Source organism: Ursus arctos, unplaced genomic scaffold (genome assembly GCF_023065955.2).
Source record: "Ursus arctos isolate Adak ecotype North America unplaced genomic scaffold, UrsArc2.0 scaffold_25, whole genome shotgun sequence".
In the NCBI taxonomy this organism is placed as follows: domain Eukaryota; kingdom Metazoa; phylum Chordata; class Mammalia; order Carnivora; family Ursidae; genus Ursus; species Ursus arctos.
In genome coordinates this window covers 25,684,828-25,708,883 of record NW_026622930.1, presented here as the reverse complement: position 1 = coordinate 25,708,883, position 24,056 = coordinate 25,684,828, and the positions used below count along the sequence as shown (strand labels likewise).

General features: G+C 51.8%; 1 protein-coding gene across 2 annotated transcripts in view; it reads left to right on the top strand.

Annotated features, from left to right (window-relative positions):
• Nucleotides 1-606: 606 nt before the first annotated feature.
• The window catches only part of JDP2 (Jun dimerization protein 2), a 41,406-nt gene continuing 17,956 nt past the window's right edge, over nt 607-24,056 (top strand). The window contains exons 1-2 of one of the 2 annotated variants that reach the window (XM_026519476.4): nt 607-711; nt 10,078-10,301. In XM_026519476.4, coding sequence (XP_026375261.1) covers nt 10,101-10,301 — 201 coding nt within the window. In that variant the 5' untranslated portion in view covers nt 607-711; nt 10,078-10,100. Of the gene's footprint in view, nt 712-2,296; nt 2,377-10,077; nt 10,302-24,056 lie in introns of those variants that run through there. The other variant, XM_026519477.4, reaches the window with a different exon arrangement.

Here is a 24,056-nt window from a genome sequence, read left to right as displayed (position 1 = left end):
CCTCTCGGTCTGGGGAGAAGCGCTCAGGACTCAGGAGGATGGTTCAACGCAGGCTGCGGGTGCCTCCGGGAGCTCTGGGGCTTGTCCCGCCGCGCCTTCTCCCTTCCCTCTCCCGAGCGGCGGCTCGGGTCTCGGGGTGGAAGCGGCTGTGCAGCGGAGATGCTCTTACATAACCGCCCGCCGAGTCCTGCTTCCCCGCGGGGTGGGCGCCGGGGGACGCGCGGGAGCCGGGGCTGCCGCGGCCCCCGCGGGGAGAGGAGCGCGACGAGCGGCGGGAGGAGGGCGCCCGGGGCGGCGGGGGAGGTGAAGGTCAGTGGGTGTGAGGCGCCGGATCCACACCCCCTCCTCCCTGTCCCCTCCTTCCCTTCCTCTCCGTCCCCCTCTGACGTCTGGAGCTGGCAGCTCGGCGGGTTCCGCATTCCCGACCCCTCCCCGCCGCCCAGGGGCCGCTATATAGCCGGGGCTGATGCAACCCGTCCCGCCGCCCGCCACAGCCTGCGGGAGGGACGCTCGGCGGCCGCGACGGGGGGCGCTGGCGGCGGCGGACGCTGCAGCGGCGGCGGGGCTGGCGCCGCGGCGGCTCCCGGGCCGGGACGGGCCTGGGCACCGGGCGGAGCTCGGCGGCCGGGCGGCAGCGGCGCTGCGTGGGCACGGCGCCTGCAGCCGGGCCCCGGCCCCGGGGGCGCCGCCTCCGCCCGCGGCTTGTGCACGGTGGGTGCGAGGGCGCGCGCCGGGGGCGCCGGGCCGGGCGGGGCGGGAGGGGCGCGCCGGCTGCGGGCACCTGGGACGGCCGCCCCCGCGCGGGCCGAGGCGGGGAGGCTCCCACAGCCCCGGGGCCCGCGAGCCTGTCCGGGCGGGGGGCGCTACAGCCCGGGGCCCCTCCGGTCCGGCGCCGGGGAGCCGGAGGCTGCCCTTTGGTCCCCGCCCTGGGACGGTAGGCTCTGTCCGCCTCCGGGGCAGCCAGGGCGCTGCTCCCTCCGCCTCCCTCCCACGGTCTCCTCCCCCGTCCCTTTGCAGGGAGGTGCTCCCCTCGGGCGGCGGGGAAAGCGGGTGAGTGGGGAGAAAACTGCCCGGGGAGGGGGCGGGGGAGATGGGCGGTTGAGGTGGAGATGGAGGCCGAAAGGCCAGGGAAGTGCAGGGTGCTGGTGGTGGAGGGATGACAGGGACCTGCTGGCAAGTCGTGCCGGCCCCCACCCCCCTCGCTGGGAGGAAGCGCGGCTCTCAGAGGACCTGGAGAAGCGCTGGGGCTCTCGATCCAATGAAGAGGGCTTCTCTCAGGGCCATTGCTCCGAGGTTCTGGGCTGGGAACGGGCCGGGGGGCGGCCCGGACCCCCAGTGGGCTCCCCCTGGCTCCCAAACCAGGTTACATAAGGAGGCAAGCCTGCTCCTCTAGGTAACCTGCCCTTCCTCTCCTGCCCAGCCCAGTTTAGGAGACTCTCTTCTGCCCCGCCCCTCAAAGGAGGTTGAGGGATTGGGCCATAGGGCCTGGATCACCGGACCCTGGGGTGGCAGACCCAGGCTTTGCCTGGGTCAGTGGGAGGAGCTGGGAAGACGGGAGGCCTTGGCTCTTCTGCAGGGATGGATGGGCCATCCTTGCGGCCGGAGAGGCTGGAGAGGCTGGTGGAAGAGGAACTCAACTGACCCCTTGGGTCAGCTCCAGTTGCAACGTTGCCTGACCCTTGCTCAGTGTAAGGCTCTCCCTACAGTGTAAGTCCAGGTCATCCGGCTATGACCTGACCACATGTGCTCAGGGCAGATGTGCTCAGGTCTGCCTCTCAAGAAAGGGCTTGCGGACTGTGTGGGTGTGTGTATCCAGGTCTAAATCTTGGTGGACTTTCCTCAAAGTATGAGGAGCATCTGATCTGAAGCTTTGAACCACGATGGGGTGCCCGCTTGTCCTTTCAGCCCTTGCTAGAAACTGTGTTCCCAGATTATCTCCCTTCCCCTTCACCTCCCTCCCCTGAGGGTTTTTAAAAACACCTCCCATTGCTTTCATCTTTCCAGCGAATCTGGCTGCAGCTTGGATGGACGCCTTATCTTCCTTTGCAGGTTTCTAGGGGAGAGTTTAACCAGGTATCAGGTGTGAGCATGGCTCTGGTTTGATATAAACCTGAGGACTGGGGAAGAGAAGCAAGATCTATTCTCGTGCCTCTGGCTGGTGAAGGTTTTGCCTTGTTTAAAACAGGGAGGACAGATTTCTCAAAGACTCTTCTGTTCCTCTTCTTCTTTGGCTTCGGTTCAGAGCTGCCAGCAGCTCCAGAATCTTCCTGAAGAGCTGGGTGCTGTGAGATTTGAAGGGCTGTTGGAAGGCATGGGCGTTGAGGCCTCTGACTTTCCTCGTAGGCTGGTTGCAGCCACCTCCAAGGAGATGTGTTGGTAAGTGCTCAGTGTCCCCTAAGGAAGGATTTGGATGGGGATCTCTCTACTCAGTGCCTAGCTTTTGCGGCCGCCAGGGTCTGCTGTCTCCCCCACCTGTTTGCAGGACCTGTGGGCATCTTCTCCAACCTGCAGAATCCTTGGCAGGGGGGGAAGGGCTTGGCTCTCCGGGCGCTATTTGTCATGGGGCTGCTGGTGTTGAAGCGGGCCGCCTCTCACGCCGGTGTCTCGGTTTCCAGCCCGGCTCTGGAAGAGAGGGCCCGTCCGATTCCAGGTTGGCCTGCTCCGCATTCATTCTGCCCCAGCTCAACGTCAGCAACCAGAGCCAGGGCTGAGGGCAAGCTACATTCTTTTCTGCTTTTCTGCTGCAGGATGCAGTTTGCTTTTTTTCCATGTGAATGAATTATGTTTGAAAACGAAATGGGAGGAAGAGAAAAATAGAGTGAGTGTGTATGGGTATGTGTGTGTGCATACCTATATAGGTGGGGGGGGGGTAGCAGACACATTATTTTTCCATTTTCCTTTAATTAAGGCTCTGTGGAGGTGTGTTTGAAAACAGAGGGTCTCCTATGCCTTTGAGGAGGGTGAGAACACTGTTTTGGCTGCGTCCCGGGCCATATGCAGCGTATGGTGGCCAATGAAACTGGGCCTGGCTCGTTCTGTTGCTTGTCTTGGCAGTCGGTTCCGTGGCTTGTGTTACCAGCTCTGGAACTTACGGGCTGCCAAGCTCTGTGTGCCTGTGTGTGTGTGTGTGTGTGCGCGCGCGCGTGCACTCTTGTGCGTGTGTGTGGTTTGGCCTCTCGACGCTCAGCAGAGACAAATGCCTTAGCGACCCAAGGTTGGAATTTTCAGTCTGTGTTTCTTTACACTCATTGCTGGCTGTGGGAGGCCCGGCCAGAGCCCACCATTCTGGCTTTTTTTTTGTATTATTATTATTTTTTAGTCTGTTTTCTTGCTGCAACCCATGGGATTCCATTTGTGGAGCTCAATTTCCAAAGCTTGAGCTGGCCAAGGGCATTTTTTTAAAAAGGGCCAAGAATTTGTCACACGGTATGTGTATGTCTGTGTTATGTACCATACTGTGAACTACCGACACCAATGAGGAGAGACGGGGGAGGCGGGAAGAGCAGAGGGAAGGTTCGTCCAATGGTAGTACCTTCCCAGCTCTTCGCCGTTCGGGATAAGGGTCTTGGCAGAAATGCCTTAGTATTTATTGAGCACCTACGTTAGGCAGGGGAGAAAGCTGCGTTTATAGGTAGGGCCTTATCAAAAGCATTTCTCTGGTCTCCAGGGAAGAATCTTTCCTCCGGGGAGAGGTTCCAGTTTCTTCTATGCTGGGATGGCTCTGCAAGGATCATGCATGTCAGAGTGTCACGCGGGTGGCTTCTCCTGATCCTGCCACCCCTCATTCTCTTCTTGTGAGGATGTAAGGACTGACCCCCTCTAAGCAGTGCAGGGACACCGAAGGTGCTGGCCCGCTGCCTCTGGAGGCCAGGGTGGAAGACCCTGGTGGTGTCTTGTTGCCAGTGATCTCTGCAGTTGTGTTCTGGCAGCTGGAGGAAACCTTGGGAGAAACCAAGGCAAAGGACAGGTGCTGGGCCTCGTTTCTGCACCTTTGTACCCATCGCTGATCTGGTGTCCTTTGTTTCTCCTCTGCAGTAACAGCTCGGATGGAGGATGGGCTTGCCCCCGTGGGGTTTACAGCTGGAAAGTGGGACAGCAGAGAATCCTCTGGGGAAGAATCCTCTTCACAGTCATAGGAAAGGGAGATCAGTGCTAGGTGGGAACCATGCGGAAGGGATGTCGTGGGGTCATCCAGCACTAGTGTCCCTCCAGGAAGGAAGGCCTTCATGGCAACACTGACTTCACACTCACTAGGTGCAGGCGCTGTTCCAGGTACTTTCCAAGTATTCACTAATTTAATCCTCTTCTCAGCCGTACAGGGCACATAACATTATTTATTATTCCCACTTTACAGCTGAGGAAAGTGAGATGGGAGAGCTTAGGGAACTCACCCAGTGTCCCACAGCTAGTAAGGGGCAGAGGTTGGATTCACCTTCAGATGACGGGGCTCCAAGTTCCTACTCTTTTTTTTGTTTTCCCTCCAAGATTTTATTTATTTGACAGAGAGAGACAGAGCGAGAGAGGGAACACCAGCAGGGGGAGTGGGAGAGGGAGAAGCAGGCTTCCCACTGAGCAGGGAGCCCGATGCGGGGCTCAATCCCAGGACCCTAGGATCATGACCTGAGCCGAAGGCAGATGCTTAACGACTGAGCCACCCAGGCGCCCCAAAGTTCCTACTCTTTACCTGCCTCCGTCTGCTGCCTGCGGAGCTGAGACCACCATCGGAGACACTGGTGCCGCACCCCTGTTCTCAGTCTTAGAGGTTTCTCCGTTCTTTTTTGCTCCTCGCCTTCTGGATCGTCTTATTTTTTTAGAAGCTGATTTACCCACCTCATTTCAGATTCCAGAAGAGAGATCATTCCAGATGATTCTTTAGCTCCAAGAACAGGTTTGGTACTTAACTGTCTGAGATTCACGATAGTTAATACTATGTTTTGTGAGTGCTGGCCTGGCACCTTTCTGTCTGCCACCCCTCACCCCTTCCTGCCCATGGACTTCTGTCCCCCCGTCCCCCTCCCATTTCCCCCCTGGGAGTCTTCCCAGGCTCTGGCTCCCAAGACCTCCCCCCCCCCCCGTGTTGATTCTCAGTTGATGGCTACCTGCTCTTGACTTCTAACCCCGCTAGTGTTCCTGGGGCCTGACCTGTGAGCAGCCTTGCTCCTTGACCTGCCCCCACTCGCCTCCGCTTTCTCTTAATGCTGAGCCTTGCGGCCTAAGGCCTTTTGCACTCTACACACCCATTCCTGGCTCCCGATGCCAGCCCAGGCCAGCTGTTTGCCTGGCGGGGGGCTGGCCTTCTCAAAGAGGCCCAGCGCCTTTGGAGCCTCCCTTAAACTTTTATTTTTATGGACAGAGAGTTCATAATGTGGATCCTCACTTTCTCTTAACCTACCCCCCCTTTAATCTGTCTTTGCCATTCTAGATGAAGATGACAACTATTAGACACTAACAAGAAGAGCCCTATACATGCTTGACCGACCACAGCAAGACTGTTACTTATTTAAGATATTTCCATTCAAAAATTATATCTTACAGAATTACATACAGCAAACAAGAGAAGAAAATAAGAGGGGAAAACTACCTTTCCTTCTTTTGTCTGAAATGATTCTTCATCTTAGTATCTTCCAAGGGGACCCAGTATCTGGCTTTTCTTCTGCTTGTACAAGGCAGCGCCCCAAACTGTGTGCCTACGAGCCCCCGAGGAAGTCAGAACAGGGAGATACAGCTGACGGATCTTTGTTTTAGGTTCTTGCCTCTTGGACCCATCTGGTCCTTATCTTTTCCAAGCCCGCTTTTAGGGAGCTGCCTCAAACCTCCCAAAATCTTAGGCTCCGGAGCAGCTTAGGGTCCGCTATGACCTCCCAAATGCTTTCTGTCTTATTTGTGCCTTACTCGTCAGTCTCATCTCAGATCTGAGCATTACCCGGTTTTTCTTCATTGGCTAGTTTCCAAGTTGTTCCTGGTCAATATCCCAAATTGCCCACATCTTCTTGGATTCTGGGCCTGTCTCTGAGGTCAAGCCCCATTTGCCAGTTTTGGTCTTCTGCCAGCATATAGAGCTTGCTCTTTATTTATGCACCCCAGTTACTAATGGAGACATGGAGGGTGTTTATCTTCCTTTCTGACCTCCTGGGCCCTGAAGGGAAAAATCTCCGGGTTCTTCCCCTAAAGGTTTTAGCGTGTAGCTCTCCTTTTCCTCCCAAATTGTTTCCGGATGGAACAAGCAGTTGGGAGATGATTTCACCTCTTGTCATCTTTCCTATGTCTTCCTTGAAGTGGGTAAATTCCTCCTGGCTGTTATGGGTTCCCTGCCACTGTCCCCCTCCCCCATTTTTATAGATCCCTAAATCACATCAAATTGTTTTATTTTTCAAATCACCAAAGTTGCCTTTCAACCTTGGATCGTCAGCTGGCTCTTTCCAGTTAATGAGGACCTGGTTATGAAAGGCAGCCGCTCCAGCTCCTCCAGCTCCTGACCCCGCAACTTCCCCCAACTCCCGCCCCCCCAGCCCAGAGCCGTTTAGGATGACTTCGCACTGGTGAATGTCAGCTGTTGGGATTGTCCCCTAGGAATGGCATGTGTTAAGGACTTCGTGGTTTGTATCTGAGCAGTTAGGGGCGCCCTTGCTGGGCAGTGGGGGGGGGGGGAGAGTTTTTGCTTCTATAGAGGAAAGCCTGGTGTCCGATCCTCTGAGTGAGGCCTGCCATTGGGATGGGTTCGCAGGGGAGTAGGAATGGCAAGAATTTATGGGGCTGCTGCTCCCAGGGGGTGGTTACCCCTCTCAGGGGTTCCACAGTAGCAAAGAATCCATTATATTTTGGGATCATTTGTTAGTGTCTCATTTATACCATCTGTATGAAAATAAACAGAAGCTGCAAGCAGAGCCTATCATTCCCGGAATAGAGCGGGGTCTGGCTTCCATCTTTCTGAGATGGTTTAGGCAGAGAAACATACAGAAGCCTCTGGAGTATTTTTCTTGGGGTCTACTGTGGGAACAAATAATCTGGAGGTGGATAACGAGCATCTAAACTCCCAGAGACAGACCCTTACCCCACTCACTGAATTTTGCTCTGCCATGAATTTTTTTTATCATTTGTTCATTCATTCATTTTTATCTATTTATTAATTCAACAAGTATTTGTTGATTACCCTTTCTGTGCCAGAAATGATGCTAGGCACTGGGGTTCCATGGGGCAGCAACCAGCCATGACTACTGCTTCCCCCTTGAAATCACCCCTACTCTTGCTGAGTGGCCACACGGCACCTTTTGCCCCATAGGAATTGGGCCTTACAGTGCAGGAAGGTTCTGGGGCTTCTGGCCGAGGAGGAGGTTTTGCTCTGTGTTTTTGCTTGGCTGCAGAGTGGAGGTGTGGTGCCCCCGGGAGGGGTTTGTGCCCAGCTGGAGCACCAAGCACAGAGCATTTCCCCCGCCTCCCATTGCCCATCCAGTTTGACTAGCTCAAGCATCCTTTTGTGGCCGGGCGGGGGCGGGGGGGGGGGGGATATGTCACTGACTCCTTGTGGCAGGAGTTCAGGGCTGGCAGAGGGGATTTTGTAAGGTTTTCTCCTCTCCTGGCAAGGAGATGGGAATTTCCTTTGTCAGTTTGGCTCAGGTAGCCTGAAATCACTCCCCTCTGCCCGCCACGGGTCCACATGGCCCCTTTCTCATTCTCCCTGGAGGAGGCCCTGGGAAACATGCAGCTCATCCACTTGGTCCCAGAGCCACCTTCTGGTGTGGAAACCTGCAGCCGTGTCTGCATTGCAGGCCTGGCTCTGGAGGGTGGCGGGGTGCCTTCAGTGCCGTTCAGGTTTAGGGAGGGTCACCTTGACCCACCACATATGAGATGTGTCAGAGGCCACGTCCATGTCTACACTCCCACCCAGGCTACCATGGGGCTGTTCAGGGAACTTCCTAAACCTGGATGTGTGGAAGGCAGAGTGGAGGGTCCTCGGTGCAAGACCGTGACCCTCCGCCAGGGGCTAGTGTCTCAAAGTCCACCATGAAAACACCATTAATATCTGCATATGTATCTCTTGAACCCCAGGAGGGGAAACAGGGCAGGGTGAGAAAGCTTTGGTTCTAAAAACCAGGGACCGGGAGTCCATCCCTGGCTTCTCCTCTGTGTGACCTTGGGCAAGTCATTTCACCCCTCTGAGCTTTAATTTCCTCATGTGCAAAATGAGGATGTGGTTTAGATAAGCACAGGGCCTCCTCCAGCTCTAAGACTATGACTTGATGTGAATGAGTCTCAGATCCCTTTCTGAGATGGCTCGGGGGACACTAGGTGCTAAGGAGGGGCGAGGGGCCGGGTGTGGGAGGCCGAGCAGGTGGGGCACAGACATAGGGCCTGGGCTACCAAATGTGAACTTGGGTGCACAGCAGGGAGCTCTGTGCAAATGGCTTCATAGGCAGGTGCTGAGGGCGAAATGGCAGGTCCGCTGTCTACTCACATGCACTTTTCTTTAAGGAAAGTGATGTCCAGCGGTAGTCTTTGTGGTTCAAGGGTGCAAACCCCTCACATGGTTTTCCCCTCGGAGTGCCGAACCTATTGAGAAAGGGACACAGGGTTGGATGGGGAAGCAAATTTCATCTTTAAAAGAGAACAGAGATGGGGAACATGGTGCGTGCTTGTGGCGGGCCCCTCTCCTGCAGTCTAGACCTGGCAGCCTGGATGGGGACAGAGAGCTGTGGGTTACCGCTCAGAGCCATGCTGACGAGACCCTGAGGCAGTGAGCCCAAGACAGCATGGCCATATGAGAACATGAATTCTGCCCAGCAGGGAAGTGGGGTCCAATGGATGTCGCATCTCCCCTGTCTCACCAAATACAACCCTCTCCATGGGAAGAGACTGATGGCGATGGAAGGGTAGGACAGAGCTGCCCTAGAATTTCCCTAAATTCCCCTAGAATTCCCCTAAAACCTAGATAAAGGTTTTAATTTTATGGCCCTATGCAGAGAGGTGGGAAGGGAGAGAGACTGGATTCTAGGAGCAGCTTTGTACTAAAATGTGACTTTGCAAGGCTGTACACATCTGATCTCCGCACTCTCAGTGACTCCTGGCTCATAGGTGGTCAACAACTGGGTGGGTGGGTGGATGGATGGATTAGGATAGACACGAGCCCTCTAAGGTACCAGCTGAGTCTGGCTTTCTTGGCAGACATGGTTTCTTCACTGCCATCTGTGTCTTGAAATAACCATTTCTTATCCACAAGCTTCTTCCAGTAGAGAGAAGAAATAAGAATTCTCTGGTGTTGACCTAACTTCTGTCTTCTTTTATGCCTGAATCTGTCTTCCTTTGCACACCTTCTGGGTCTGGCAGAGCCAGAATATGTGTTTGCTTTGAGAATGAAGAGACCGGGAGGACTTTTCTGGTCCCCAGGCTCCGCTGGGAAAGCACATGCTAATGCATTTCATCTTTGCCTCCGCATCTTCCCCGTAGACGCCAGATGCGCGCGCGCGCGCGCGCGCACACACACACACACACACACACACACACACACACTTACCTTGAACTTCGATTTACTTCATTTCGTATTCAGGGTGTCTTAACAACTATGCAGAACGGGATGTGTGATTTAAGGGGAGGCACCGCACCAGAGCAAAACCAGCTCCCTCTCAAACAGGTGCGAAGTTGCCTGAGATCCCACCGTTGTAACCTGTTTTCTTCGGAGGCAGCGGGTTGCAGTTTAAATCCTGGCTACTCCGGTTTTCACGGTGTACAATCTTGAGCAAGTTCTCTTTCTAAGCCTTGGCTTTTTCCTCTGTGTAATGGGTCTGACTCCGTCTTGTGGGGCTACTGGAAGGATTACTGCAGTGCCAAGCACATAGCAAATACCGAATGAGTGTGGCCTATGCTTGGGTTAAGCATTGCCTACAGGGCCAAGAATAACTTTGCTGGGAATTAATTGATCAGAGTTCTCCCCTATAACAGAATGGATGTAAGGGCAGGAAGAACAACTGGGCGGGGAAGGGGTTCAGGGGAACGTTAGTGAAAGAAAGGAAGAGCCCCTGGCAAGGCATGGAACCCCTTACGTGGCTGACGGCACGTGTCCTGATCTTCTCCCACCCACTCCAGGCTGGGCTGCCGCTACTCCTGCTATGATGCCTGGGCAGATTCCAGACCCTTCCGTGACTGCGGGCTCTCTGCCAGGGCTTGGCCCCCTGACCGGACTCCCCAGCTCGGCTCTGACTGCAGAGGAGCTGAAATACGCCGACATCCGCAACATTGGGGCCATGATCGCCCCCTTGCACTTCCTGGAGGTGAAACTGGGCAAGAGGCCCCAACCCGTGAAAAGTGAGGTGAGCAAGCCTTGTTCCTCTAGGTGGACTCCTAGGGTAGGACGCCTGCATTACAGCCCCAGCTCTAGCCCCACATTCGCCGAGTGACCTAAGTGTTGCTGTTCTATGTGGGGTCTGAGGACCAGCAGAATCTATGTCCCCTTGCAGCATCTTGGGCCCCGCTCCAGAAACTTCTGCATCAGAATCTGCATTTTAACAGTCTCTCCCATTAAAGTTTGAGAAGCTCTGGGCTAGGGCAGGATGCTGAACCTGTGGTTCTTCCAGGGGCAGAGGAAGAGTGATTAATAATAACAGTAATGAATAATAAAATATTGGCAGTCTCTGGGCTGTTGGGAGGCTCAGGGGAGACCGTGGACACATGCACATGCTTTGGAAATTATACAAGAGAGCGCCAATCATGGATTATCTTTAAAACTTACTATTGTGAGGCACATCGTTGCCTCTACCCCTCTTGGCCCCAGGCCAGAGCTGAAGGTAGGCACTGGGAGAAGGGTGGTGTGGCATCCCTTCCCCAGCAGCTGCCAGAGATGGGCAGGGCGGCGGTCACTCGCACCGTTTGCTTCAGGTGATGTTTGTAGAGGACCCGCAGGTGAAGCACTCCCTCCTCGGGGCCCTTGAGGCTGCAGCTCCCATGAGCCTTCCTTGCAGAGAGCAGCGTTTCCCTGGGGACTGGTGAGAAGCAGAAGTCCTCAGCGTGGGTGAGCCTCAGTGCTGTGCACACCCCCAGCCACTTCCCCAGGGGGGGCCGTTTGTCCAAAGACCTGCCCCGGTGAGGTCCCCAACAGGGCCATTTCTTCAGAGGCCTGACAGGAGAGCTGCCGACCTGGAAGGGAGAAGGAGCCAGTGGTGGGAGGTGGAGAGGGGTGGGCGGGGAGGACGTGGGAAGCCGGTAAACATAGGTGCTTATTCGTAGGAAGAGGTGCCCCCCTCCCCCCCGATGTGGGTCCATCCTGCAGCGGGGAGCTCAGAGGGCTAGACATTCAGGAGAGAGGGACTCTTGAGTGGGGAAAGGTGTCTGGGTACTGCATTGGGTTATTACACAGCTACTGCTCTGCTCCCCCCACCCTCCGCCGCCCCAGTCCCCAGGAGTACCATCAAAATTGCAAAGAGGGGCTGCTGGGGGCTTGGTCAGGGGTGGCAAACTGGCCATTTGTGGGCTGGATCTGGCTCTCAGATGTGTTTTGTTTGGCCCGCACAGTGTTTTAAAAGAAACCTGAACCAACATGTCACCTGAAAATTTCAATCTTTGATTAAAAACTCAGGAGATCTGGTCACACTGTGCCCCGTTGTGGCCTGGCAACAGATATGTGGAATGGAGAGCTCCCACCTCACCTCTTCTCTCCCTCCAGTTTGCCACAGGCCCCCACACCTCCCTATTATCCTTGGTTTTGTTTACACTGTTGGTTTTGCTTTTGTTGCCATGAGCTGCCTTCATTGACCTTACCGGCTTGGCTCCCGCCGTAGACGTTTGCTCTGGAGACTCCTGGATGGGGAGCCTTGTAGGTGCCTATTAAAGACTGTTAAGTGTGAGATGAAAGTTGGCGGTAATTATATTCTTCTGAGTTGATTTGGTAAATCAGCTGTGCTGTTAATAGCACTTCCTGGCTTTTTTAGTGCTCTGTTTTCTTTATGGAGGGCCCTTGTCTTTGGTCTTTTGCTGTTCCCTTTCCCAGGCTTGTAACTTGAAAGCCTCCATTTCTGGGTCGTTCCACAGTATAATTGCCATTTAAAACCAGCCGCTGAGCAGTTTCACTGGGGCGCTGAGGCTGTGGGACCAACGAAGAGTCAGGTGCCTTGGTCAGGGGCTGGCCCAGTGGGGATTTGCCCCGGGGCTGAGTTACCACCTCTTCCCTTTCTGCAAAGGGCACAGGAGGAGCTTGCTTTTTCTTTGGAAAAGGGCTTTATTTGGGTTGGGTATTTTTACATTTCACAGCCTCCCCCAGATGGGTGGCATATGCCCTGTACCTGACAGTGACGTGCTGTCTTCACAGGCACCCACAAACGCGCACCATCCAGGCCGCGAAAATAACAAGCCTTTTTTAGGGTGTATTTGCATGTCCCCTCCCTCGCTGTCAGACTGCAGCGTCGTGGGGGCGAAGAGGCAGATGGAGCAGGGCAAACTGTGCTGGCGTGGAGTGAGGTCAGCCCTACCCTGGGAACTGACCTCCAAATGCTTCCTAGGTCAGAGCTAAGATTGGAGGAGGGTCATTCTTAGAGCAACTGAAAACTAGAGGAGGTGGGGAGAGAAACTTGCAGCTGGAGAACCTTCTGTCCCGAAGATTTCTTTGCAGATGGCGAACTGCCTTTCCTGCCTTTGGAGGATTTCCACACTGGCATTTTAGGCTAAAGTTTCTTGAAGAAGAATAAGGTACTAGCTCACGACTATTAAGTAGTTAAGATGCATCGGACCCTCTGCTAAGTGCCGAACGTATGATCTTGCCGAGTCCTCATTACCCGATCCTGGTGATTGGGTTCTCCCCATTTTAAAGAAGAGGAATTTGAGGTCCAGGGAGGAAGAGATCGAGTCACTGAGGATCACACCGCTGGAGAGTGGCCAGGCTGGGGCTGTCTGGGGGCGCTGTGGCTGCTGCTGGGGTGGCGCCGTCTTGGTGGCACGGATACACGCAGCGGGCACAGGGCTCGGCACTCTTCGTGAAGTGTCTCATTGAACCCTTTGAAGTGATTGTTACCTTGGTGGGTTATGCCCACATGACGGGTGAACAAGACTTAGAGAGGTCCAGCCCAGCAGTCTGACTTCATAGAGCCAGAGCGTTAACCTTAGGCTGCGCTGCCCGCGCCCCCTGCCCACGGCTCTCTGCATCCTTACACACTTCTCATCAGCCCGCTGTCGGGCTGGGGAGGCCGGAGGAACCTGGTCCCAGAACACTCGATCATTTTGATGGCACGGCCCGGTTCGTGCTGAGCCCTGCACTTCTGCAGCCTCGCCGTCTCCCAGGCCCTGGAGAGAGAGAGCTGGCTGAGCTGCCCTATAGGCAGCTCTATCCAAGCGGGTGGCAGGCGGTCCACCTTGCAGAGGCCAGCGGTCTCTTGGGCCGTGGCCAAACACACGAAGCAGTTTGGTAAAGGAAAGCTGGAGGAATTAAGTTCAACGACAGGTTTGAAAATGATAAAGTGCTTTGTGCTGCTGTTGTTATTATTATGTGGTTGACACTTCAACTGTTTTGGTGCCAAGAGCCTGGCTGCGGTCCATTGGTCCAGCAGATATTGCTAAGCAACTACTGTGTGCTCAGCCCTGTGCCAGGCACTGGGAACTGAACCATAAAGTAGACGAAGCCCCCTTCACTTGGAGCTGTGTGTCAGAGTTGGGGGCATCCAGAGATACAAATACGCAACGTGATATATGATGTAAAAGGTCAGGTAGTGGTCAGTATTGTGAAGACAAATTCAGCCGAGCAAGCAGATGGAGAGTGGCCAGAGGGCTCATCTGGATGGTTGGCTGGGGAATCTGGGGATGTCATATTTCTGGGGGATGGGATTTCTAGAGCCGATGCTTCCTCCTAGCCTCTTTGTTCTTCTTGCCTTTCCAATAGTCCTTTTCACGACAGTTGTGCTCTCTAGCTTTCTCCAGAGTTTTCCTTCCTTCACTTTTGTTTCTGTAGCCCCTTCCAGCCGGACTCTTCAACCAACCAGCCCCTATTGGCCTGAAGATCTTGGCCCTCCCCAGGGCATCTCCGAGTGGGCTGCTGTGGCCACACCCTGCCTCTGCTCCTGGAATGCATTTCCAGGACCGACAGCAGGGAGGCCAGAAGCCCCACCCTTGCACGCGTAGGGCACACACAGACAGACACAGACATACACCCTAGGCACTCACTTAACCTGCTAGATGGGACCCCTCACCCTCTGTGCCACTCTGCAGGGCTCTAGAGGACATTCAAGTTCAAGGGAGTTTGGACTGGGTGACCTTTTAGGAAAGAGACTGCAAACTGTCATTCCATGGGCAGGAGTCAGCCTACGGATGAATCTCATTTGGCCCGGACAGTGTGGTTTTCTTTCTTGCTTTCTTGCCTTTTTTTTTTTTTTTAATTGAATGAGTTGTTATATTTAAAAGCTAGGAAATGTGGATTTTCTGGCTCCTTAAAAAAAAAAAAAAAAAGAAACCCAGAATATCTGGCTAGTCTAGACCAACACCCTTATGAGCACGAAGAAGCTGGAGCTGAGTAGCAAATCTTCACTCTATTAGCATGCACCCTTTAGTTTGCCACAGTCCCCACTACTCCCTGTTGCCTTCCACACAGCCTGCTTTTGCGTGTGCGTCCTGTGTGTAGGCCCCAAAGACAGGGATGACATCTTACATTTCCTTTTATTTCCACCAGATTGTGTGCAGTACCTTGCATAGTTTGTATGTTTGATACGTGCTTATTGGTTTAAACGTTAATTAGCTATGTCATCTTAGCAAGTCACTTAAACTTTCTGTCCCTTGATTTCCATGTCTCTCAGTTCTTATCTCCAAGCATTGTCCATTTGTTTTTCTATTCCTGGATTTAAGTGACTTTAGGCAGGGGAAAAAAAAAAAAAAAAAAAGAACACCATGAACATCAAACCAACTCTTTCTAAAACTTAGTTAATCATCAAAACCGCTTGGAAAACTTTATAAATACAGATTTCCAGACCTGACCCTAGGTCCACAGACTCGGAAACTGAGAGAGCAGAGTCCAGGGAATCTGTGTATTCAGGAGGCTCAGAGGTTCCTCAGCTACCTTTGGGAAACTGACTTTCACTGGGCTCTTCTGATCCTTGTCAGGGAGCATTCCGAGGGCTTCACCTTGAGGAACCAGTGTGCGCATTCCATCATGGACTGCCTTTCCAGCACACATTCCACACGCTGACGGAGTCCGTGTGCTTGTCATCTTCAGCACCGAGAGACTTCGCCGTTTGTGGATTTCACACTGGTCAGTTCCCCACTTCTGCTGGGGCCCCAAAGAACAGTTAGGGGGTTTCACCTTTGATGAAGTGGGAATTTGAGTCCGGGGACCGTAGGGTGGTCTTGGAAGGTGTGCTCGTCCTTAGCCACAGGTGGTCGTCCCAGAGTTTGTTCACCAGAATGTTCGCCCATGTTTAGCCTGAGCATACAGAGTTGCCCCAAATCATCTGATGCGCTGGGTAAATGTTGGCGTAAGCACGCTTGTGTTTTTAGTGATTTAAAACATAAAGGCAGCCCACTGACATTTTTTAGCAAGCTTTGCATAATTGGTTTTTAATTTGTGGCTCTTTGAAATAGCATTGGCCTTCTTCCCCCTGACTCAGACACTTTTTCTGTCTCATACTTGTTTGGCAGAGAGATCCAATCTGTCCCTTCTTGGAACAGGAATCTCCCAGCTCATCTTTGAAATCCTGACTTTCCACTTTAGTTCCATCACTTTGTTAGCACATTGTCAAAAGCCGTTAGCTTTTTTTATTATCCTTTAATAGTTTTCATTTGAGGGAGAACGAGTGATGGCTAAAGGCCGCTCTGGATGTATTTAATGTTGGCCCCTGTGTTACTGAGTCCTGTGTGATGCAGGACCCTGAGCCTTCACAAGTGTTCTGACACTCTTGGTTCGCCACATAGGTTGGTTCCACCCACTGTCGCTCGAGGTCGGGGTCCCTTGGAGAGTTCGTGGTAGGGACATGGCCGGATCTGTGTGTCCTTAGAAATCAGACACCTCTGCAAAGTTCAGGGAGTCCTGTGCTGCCTTCTTCGATTCTGTCTCTTAAGGTGGGGATAGTATTAGTACCCACCCCTTAGTGCTGCTCTGATGAGCAAATGCCGAATGCAAGTCAAAGGGCTCACGTAATGCCTGGCACTCAGTAAGATACACAACTAATCTGAGATAGGAATGTGCTTCACTTTTCCAATGTGTTAATTATGCCAGTTAGTTTTTACTATTGATTCAAACACTGTTCCTTGGGCTTTCATTTCCTTGAGGGTATTTTGCCCTTGGGCGTGGTGAGTGGCCTGAATGTGTGGAGGTCCCAGGTGTCATGGGAGCAGGGCACCATCCCGGCTTCCTAACCAGAGGGGCTGCTTTCGGGGCCTGGGAAGAGCTCCGGACTCCGGCTCAAGCTTCTGGGTTCAGAGGCTGGCTCCTTCACTCACTCCCTGTACGACCTTGGACAGGTCAGCTGTCTTGCTGACCACCCGTTTCTTCATCTATAAAACGAGGAAACTCACACTCACCGAGTTGCATCATGAAGATTAATTGAGGCACTGGGTAAGGAGATGACCTTGACTCCAGCACACTATGATTGTAAATTGCCTCTTCTAGGGGCTGCGGCCCATGTGCAGTGAATCACACCACACGTTCTGACAGCACTGGCCTTTCCAGTGTGTTGCATCTTTGACCTGGATTTCAGGGAAGCGAGCAGATCTTCCTGTTGCTGGTCGTTCGTGCAGGTTCAATGCAGCCAATTTTAGTTACCATCGCAAACTGTAAATGAGAAGGCCCTTCGACCCTCCGTTTTCCCCTCAGCTGCTTCGTGTGACCCCTTATCTTGTTTCCTGTGGTGTTAAGGTCATTGCTGGATTCCCGTGAACACCCATTAGTTTTTTAGCAGCCGTACAAAGTGGCCTCTTCTGTCAATGCTGGCCGTCTTTCTTTGGTGTCCCCAGGTCCACTAGCAGCATGGACTCAGAGTTGGGAAACCGGGCCATCTCACTGGTGAGCTCTTCTGGCTGAACGAGTCTGGAGCCAGCCAAGCCGCTCTCCCTTCTACCGTGCCCCAAGGCACAAGACCACTGGGCCTGAGGTTGGCGCTCCGAGACCTGGGACTTACAGGCAGATTTGGGCAGGCTGCGGAGGTGCTGGGAGTCCCGTCACGGGCTTCCTCTGGGTTTAGCGTCCCCTTGAGGCTGTGCACTTCCTGCCCTATGCTGGGGCTCACTGTGCTCTGCTCTGTGGCTGGGGCTGCAGGCTTCCCCTTTACTAAGCACAGTGCCAGCTGAGTGTTCTGGATGGCAAACTCCCACACAGTTTGCTTCCATAGCCCTTCTTCCTGTCCCTCCCTCCAGCCACCGCTAATAAAAAAAAAAACTTGGCTCTTTGGAAGCATTGTAGCAAAGCAGGACTGTTGCATTGGAGCAGTTTGGCTCTGGAGAGGTTACTAGGCATTTGAGCTTCAGTTTCTGCCTTGTAAAAATGGGGGAGACAGACCCTTATCTCACACCATATACAAAAATTAACTCAAAATGGATCCAAGACTTAATATGAGCTAAAACTATAAAACTCTTAGAAGGAAACAGCCATTAATCTTTGTGAGCTTGGCTTAGGAAATGATTTCTTAGATAGGACACCAAACCACAAGCAACAAAATAAAAAATAGATACATTTGACATCATCAAAATTAAAAACTTCTGTGCTTCAAGGGACACAGAGTAAAAAGCCCACAGAATGAGAGCAAATTGTTGCACATTATATGTCTGATAAGGGGCTTGTATATAGAATATGTAAAGAGCTATTACAATTCAATAATAAAAATGGGGACTGCACATTTCTCCAGAGAAGATTTATGAATGGCTAATAAGCACATGGAAAGATGCTCGACACCATTAGCCATCAAAGAAATACAAATCAAAACCACTGAGATACCACTTCACATCCACTAGGATGACTGTAATAAAAAAGAAGAATTGTAACAAATGTTAGTGACGATGTGGAGAAGTCGTAATCCTCACACACTGCTGGTGGGAATGTGAAACGGTGCAACCACTTCAGAAAACAGTCTTCAAAAGACTAATTCCTCTCCTAGATCTATACCCAATAGAAGGAAGCAGATGTCCACACAAAAGCTTGTACATGAATGTTCATAGCAGAATTATTCATAATATCTCAAAAGTGGAAACAACTCAAATGTCCATAAATTGATGAATGGATACATAAAATATGATATAGCCATACCTTGGACTATTACTTGTTCATAAAAAGGAATAAAATACTGATACTTGCTACAACATGGATGAACCTTGAAAACAATTGTGTTTAGTGAAAGAAGCCAGTCACAAAGAACCACATGCTGCAGGATTTCAGTGACAGGAAATGTCCAGAATAGGCAAATCCATAGAGACAGGAAGGAGAACCATCCCTCGTGCCTGGGGCTGGGGGAGATGGGAGAGGTGGGGGGGGGCGCAGTAAGGGGCGTGGGGTTTCTTTTGGAGTTAATGAAAATGCTCTAAGATTTATTGTGGTGATAGTCTCGCAACTTCGTGAATAGACCAAAAGCCACTGAATTGTGTACTTTAAGAGGCAAATTGGTGAATTTTATCTCAATAAAGCTGTTTTTAAAATGAGGGAGAATAATATCTAGGTAACATAGGGTGTAGGGAGGATTCAAAGGCATAATCGTGTAAATCACCTGGCATGTATCAGTGCTGCAGAATTAGTAGCTGTAGTGATAAAACCCCTTCTTACGCTAACAACAGCAGTGAAAAAGCCAGGATCTGGTTAGGGGCATTTTCTTCTCTTTCCTATTTATTGCTAGAGGCCATCCAGAAGCAATGAGAGCAATCTGGCAGGATTTTGTATGGAACTTGGGAGGAAATATGGAGTAATCCTGGCTACTCATTAGAGTCCCCTGGAGAGTGTTTAAAAAAATATTGACGTGGAGCCCAGAGATTCTGATTCAATTGGTCTGGGTGGGGCCGGCAGGTGGTTCTAGCCTGTGGCCGTTGGATGAAACCTCTGGTACAATATAAACCGGCCCAGGTCTTTGAAGGAGTGAGGACATCTGGGTTCAGGATAGAAAGCTCATGTGAGCAATGCACTTTATAGTTTGCAAACTGCTTTTGTAGACATTATCTCTTTTGATCTGTTTAACAGCCGTACAGCAGGTAGGTGTTACTAGAGCCATTCGTTGTGAGAGAACTGAGATTTTGAGAGGTTAAGTCATTTTTAAAGCATAATTTTATTCTGTGTGGTTTTTTAAATTTATTATTTATTTATTTATTCATTTATCTATTTATTTTAAAGATTTTATTTATTTATTTGACAGAGACAGCCAGCGAGAGAGGGAACACAAGCAGGGGGAGTGGGAGAGGAAGAAGCAGGCTCCTAGTGGAGAAGCCTGATGTGGGGCTCCATCCTAGAACGCTGGGATCACGCCCTGAGCCAAAGGCAGACGCTTAACGACTGCGCCACCCAGGCGCCCCTGTGTAGTTTTTTTTAAAGCAAGATCCCCACTCATGCTCATACCTATTAGTTATCAAGCCTACCACGCTGGGGAGCACTGCCAGGGCGCTGCCTGGTGCCAGGTTAATCTATTTTGTGTAGACTTCAGAACAGCTTTTTCTGCTACTCCTTAACTAATGAGAGTGCAGGGCGAGCTGGTAAAATGTTATTTACCTATGTCCATATTCACACACATGCCACTTGTAGTTACTGATCTGTGTGTGCAAGGGAACATGAGATGGGAATAATTTGAATCCCGAGGCTGTCAGAAACCCGCAGCTGTTCCCCATAACCTCTGAGCAAAAGGCTTTACATCAGTCACAACACACCTTATTGTTCTCGTTGAATGACTGTAATAAGTGTATGATACAATGTAAGCCCCTTAATAAAATACCGCCTATATCTGTTTAGTATAGTGTGGTATCATTTGAGCAAGAGACTTCTGCTCCCGAAACCAATCTGAAATCCACTGGCTTACATTGGCGCTACTGAAAGTGAGGTGTGCCGTGACACCAGCATCTGGGAGCTCCTGTTCAAAGTTCTTGGGAATCTCACCCCGAGCTAGAGGGTGGAGTCCCGAAATCCGGGATGAAACAAGCCCTCCAGCGCATTCTGATGCTCTCTGCTGGTTTAGATGACCCTAATGTCCCTTCCAGCTCTGACTGGCAATGATTCTCTCTGAGAATGCCTACGAGGGTCTAAGACCATGTTTTTCTCCAAAGCAGTCTCAAACTTCCTGGAGGGACCTGCACACCATCAGCTGTCCGTTAATGTGTGTAAGGCAAGGTTGCCATCTGAGCCAGCAAACATTTCCAAACCAGTTATTTCCAGGTATTGAGAACCTCCCTACTGCCAGCATCCACACCCTAAGGGACTTCCCAATTAATGAAGCAGCTGAGCTTGTCAATAGGTCGGCTCCTTTATAGTTTTAAAAGGGAGGATCAGATAAGCTGTTGATCAGCTGTAGCTGGCTGGAGTTCTCAGCTGCTCTGGTCTGAGAACTTGGAGCTGGGCGGGGGGGGCTCTCCACCTCCACCCCCACCTCCCCTCCACCTGCCTGGGTACTGTGAAGCCCTTCTTCCTTCCCCATCTCTCAACTTCTATTGCATTCATTTCATTACATATATCAGTCATGATGAAACCCTTCCATCCTCCAGGCCAGGTACCCCTGCTTGTGAATTTATCTGGCCGCGTCACCTGGGTGGGATTTTATTAGCCAGAGTTCAGTACCCACAAAATAGAGGTCGCCTGTTCTGCTCAGTGATTTGTCTGTTATCTGTGCCTTATGCCTGAAAGAAATTGGCTGAAATCCGTGTTTTAGCTGCACACCCTGCATACAGATGAAACCGAACTGCATTGGTGGAGAATAATTAAGCCAAGGACCTTGTTTTTCACCTTCATGATGAAAGACAAATGACTTCCAAGGCTTTAATAGGATGATGGCACTTGAAATGTTCTTCTACTTTGGCCAACTCGGGACTTTCAGAACAGCCCTGTTCATGAATATTCTTTGCAACAACTGCATTTTCATTTAATTGTAGGTAGTCATTTCGCAGGAGCTCTTGTCTGTGTTTTTTTGGTTGTCTTTTTTTTTTTCTTTTTTTGCCCCAGTATAATCAAGGCATATTACACTGCTGTTGTTAAAGAATCGGTTTCAACTGTATTATTAACTCTTTTTGAGAAAATTGATTTTCCCTGCCAGATATATTCTGCTTCTTACCAGTCTTTTGGGGGTGGGGAGAGTCTTGCGGGGGCCACTATTTCTCTCCCTTTCTCGTCTTTTGAATCGAATGTCAATTGGGCAAGAAACTTGATTGCCTAGTGGGAAACCAAACCTCACCAAACCATAAATATGAAACAGGCCCGAAATAGACAGACATATTTCAACAAAAGCCATCATTCTTCAAATAGCTCTTCTCCAGCAAAAGGATTTATCGGCAATCATCAGCTCCTTTCTCTTCAATGCTAGGCTTTCTGTCCCGGCCAAGGTGATTTTTCCTGTGTCTCCTGGCCTCTAGCTCCCTTTTGCTGGAACAGCGTTTGCTCTTTCCTCCCCAGGACCATCCACAAATGGGTGTCACCCTGCCCAGCTGGCTTTTTCAGGCTTTGTTCCAAACACAATGCTGTCTTTTCTTAGCAGTGGAAACGGGCTGTTCTCCACCGTTTTCTGAGAGAATGGCCCTTCCCTATTCTGCTCATATAAACCAGCCCTCGGCAGCCTATTGTTTTATGGGTTCTCTTAACCCAGAAGAAGGTTCTTACTGAGGACAGGGGGCTGGGAGGGCCAAGGTCAGGGGGATGCTTTGTCTTGCTGAGATGGGAGGAGACAGAGAAGTCGTTCAGTTCGGGGAGATTCCCTGCTGTGGGCTCTGATGCCCAACAGTGGCAGCAGCGTCAGGCTTTCAGTACAGAAAGAAAGTGTTCCCTGTCTCTAGAAGGTGTTCCAGGAAGCGGTGCTGTTCGGGTTCTGTCACTGTCCGACAGGGGACAGAGGCAGACTTCCTCTCCTCCTTTGAACTTGAGCTTGCTGGCCTGTGGATGCCGCAGGGTGCTGGGATCTCTAGGTCTTCTCAGTTCTGGAACCTTAGGATGGGACTTAGTTTATAGCCCCAGCACTCCCCGCCATTTCCCACAGATGCCAAGTGCACTGGGCAATTGCCTTCCCACCTGCGAACCCAGCCAGCAGAGCGGAGTGAATCATCACGGCAGGTGGAGCCATTGCCTCGGGCAGCTCTTGCTCAGAGCCTTCGCCTGGTGGCTGGCTGGGCTGGTCTGATGCTTTGAGTGAGCGCAGCATCCACCGTGTGGGTTTGTCATAGGGGAATGTGTTTGATTAGAGCCTGGCCTTGGGGGCATCCTCGGTGAAGTGGAAAGGGCACAGACTGGGAGTCAGGAGTCTCGCCCAGGCCACCAGCTCTGTGGATCAGGCCTCCTTCAGCAAACATTTATTGAGCACTCCAGGTGGCCACAAACCCAGCAAGGTGCAGAGCACACAGAACATCAATAAGACAGGTTCTGCTCTCACAGAACTCCCAGTTTCGTGGAGGGAGCAGAAACTAAGGTCAGAATACAGCATGGCGGGGGCCAGGATAAGCTCAGAGTTCTATGGGGACCCAGAGCAAAGGGAAACCTCCCCAGCCTGGAAGTGATGAGAACCAAGGAGGGCTTCCTGTAGGTGGTGGTGCTTGAGCTGAATGTACAGGGTGAGAGGAAGCCAAGGAGACAGCAGGGGCAAAGACATGTGGCCAGGAGATTATGGGGTATAGAGAGGCTCAGGGTTGTAGCAACATGGTGGGGGGGGGGGGGGAGATGGGAGCTGAGACCAGAGCTCGTGAGGCCAAGTCACAGGCACCCTTACTTGACACATTAAGGAGCTTGAGCTCTATCCTGAGGGTAATGAGGACCAAAGACCAGTAACTGGATCAGATTTGCATTTTAGAAAGATCCCCTCTAGTGTCTGGGATGAAGACTGGTTGTGCAGAATCAGGAGACCTCCTGGGAGGTGGTCCAGGAGAGAGAAAGAGAAGGAAGGCCTGGAAAGTGGCAATGGGGAAGAGGAGGATTCAGGATGTAGAATGGGATGGCATAGGTGGCCAAAACTGAACACAAAGAGAAGGACAGGTGAGCAAGCAGGGAGGGCTGAATGTCTAAGTCCAGTGAGCACATCGGCAGGGGTGCCAGCCTGGGGTAGAGAGTAGACAGGAAGTAGCCAATCGAGGATAAAGACTTTGAGGAGCTGAGGGACATCCAGATTGAACGACTAGATTGGCAGTTGGATGTTTTGGCCTGAGCATAAAGATCTGGTTGGCATTCATATAGCGATGGTGGTTGAAAGCAGACAAGGAGATGAAAGCGATGGTACTGGTAGTGCACGTGGAGTGAGAAAAGCCACAGGCCAAGGATAGGACCCTGGGAGACATCAGCCTGAAAGGGATGGGAAGAGGGTCCTGAGCAAGGGACAGAAAAAGGAGAGGCCAGAGAAGTAGGAGGGGGACAGACGAGGTCAGTGTCGTGCATCCAGAGCATAGAGAATTCTAGAAAGAGGGAGTCAGGTGGAGCCGGAAGACCCCGGGGGACTGACCAAGCAGCATCCTTTGGACTTGTCCATGAGGACCCAGGCCGTACCCTCAAGTGTGAGCCTTGGAGCACTCCACTTCCATTCCTGGGACTCAGTTTCCTCATCTATAAAATCCAGGGGTTGGCCTAGGGGCTTCCTCTTTCTGGCTCTGAGAGTCTGTGAAGTGGCTATATCTGAAACTTCTTAAGAGGTAAAAGGTGTCCTTCCCACATCCCCTTCCCTCTCCCCTCAGTCAGGCCAACACTGCCCTTGAAGGTTGGGTGAGTAAAAACCCAGGGACGTCAGAGTTAGCCAGGACTTGGGGGAGCTTTTAGTCCAGCCCACTGTTGGAAGGTGGCATGGTGTAATGGAGTCAAACCTCTGTCTGCTCCCAGCATGGCAACATTGAGCAGACACTTCACCTTGTTTCCTCACCTGTGAGACGAGGCCCCTAAAACCCACCTTGCAAAGAAAGGTGTTTGGAAGTTAGCGAGAAGTAGGAGCTATTGTGTTTATTAAAGACGAGCCACAGGACGG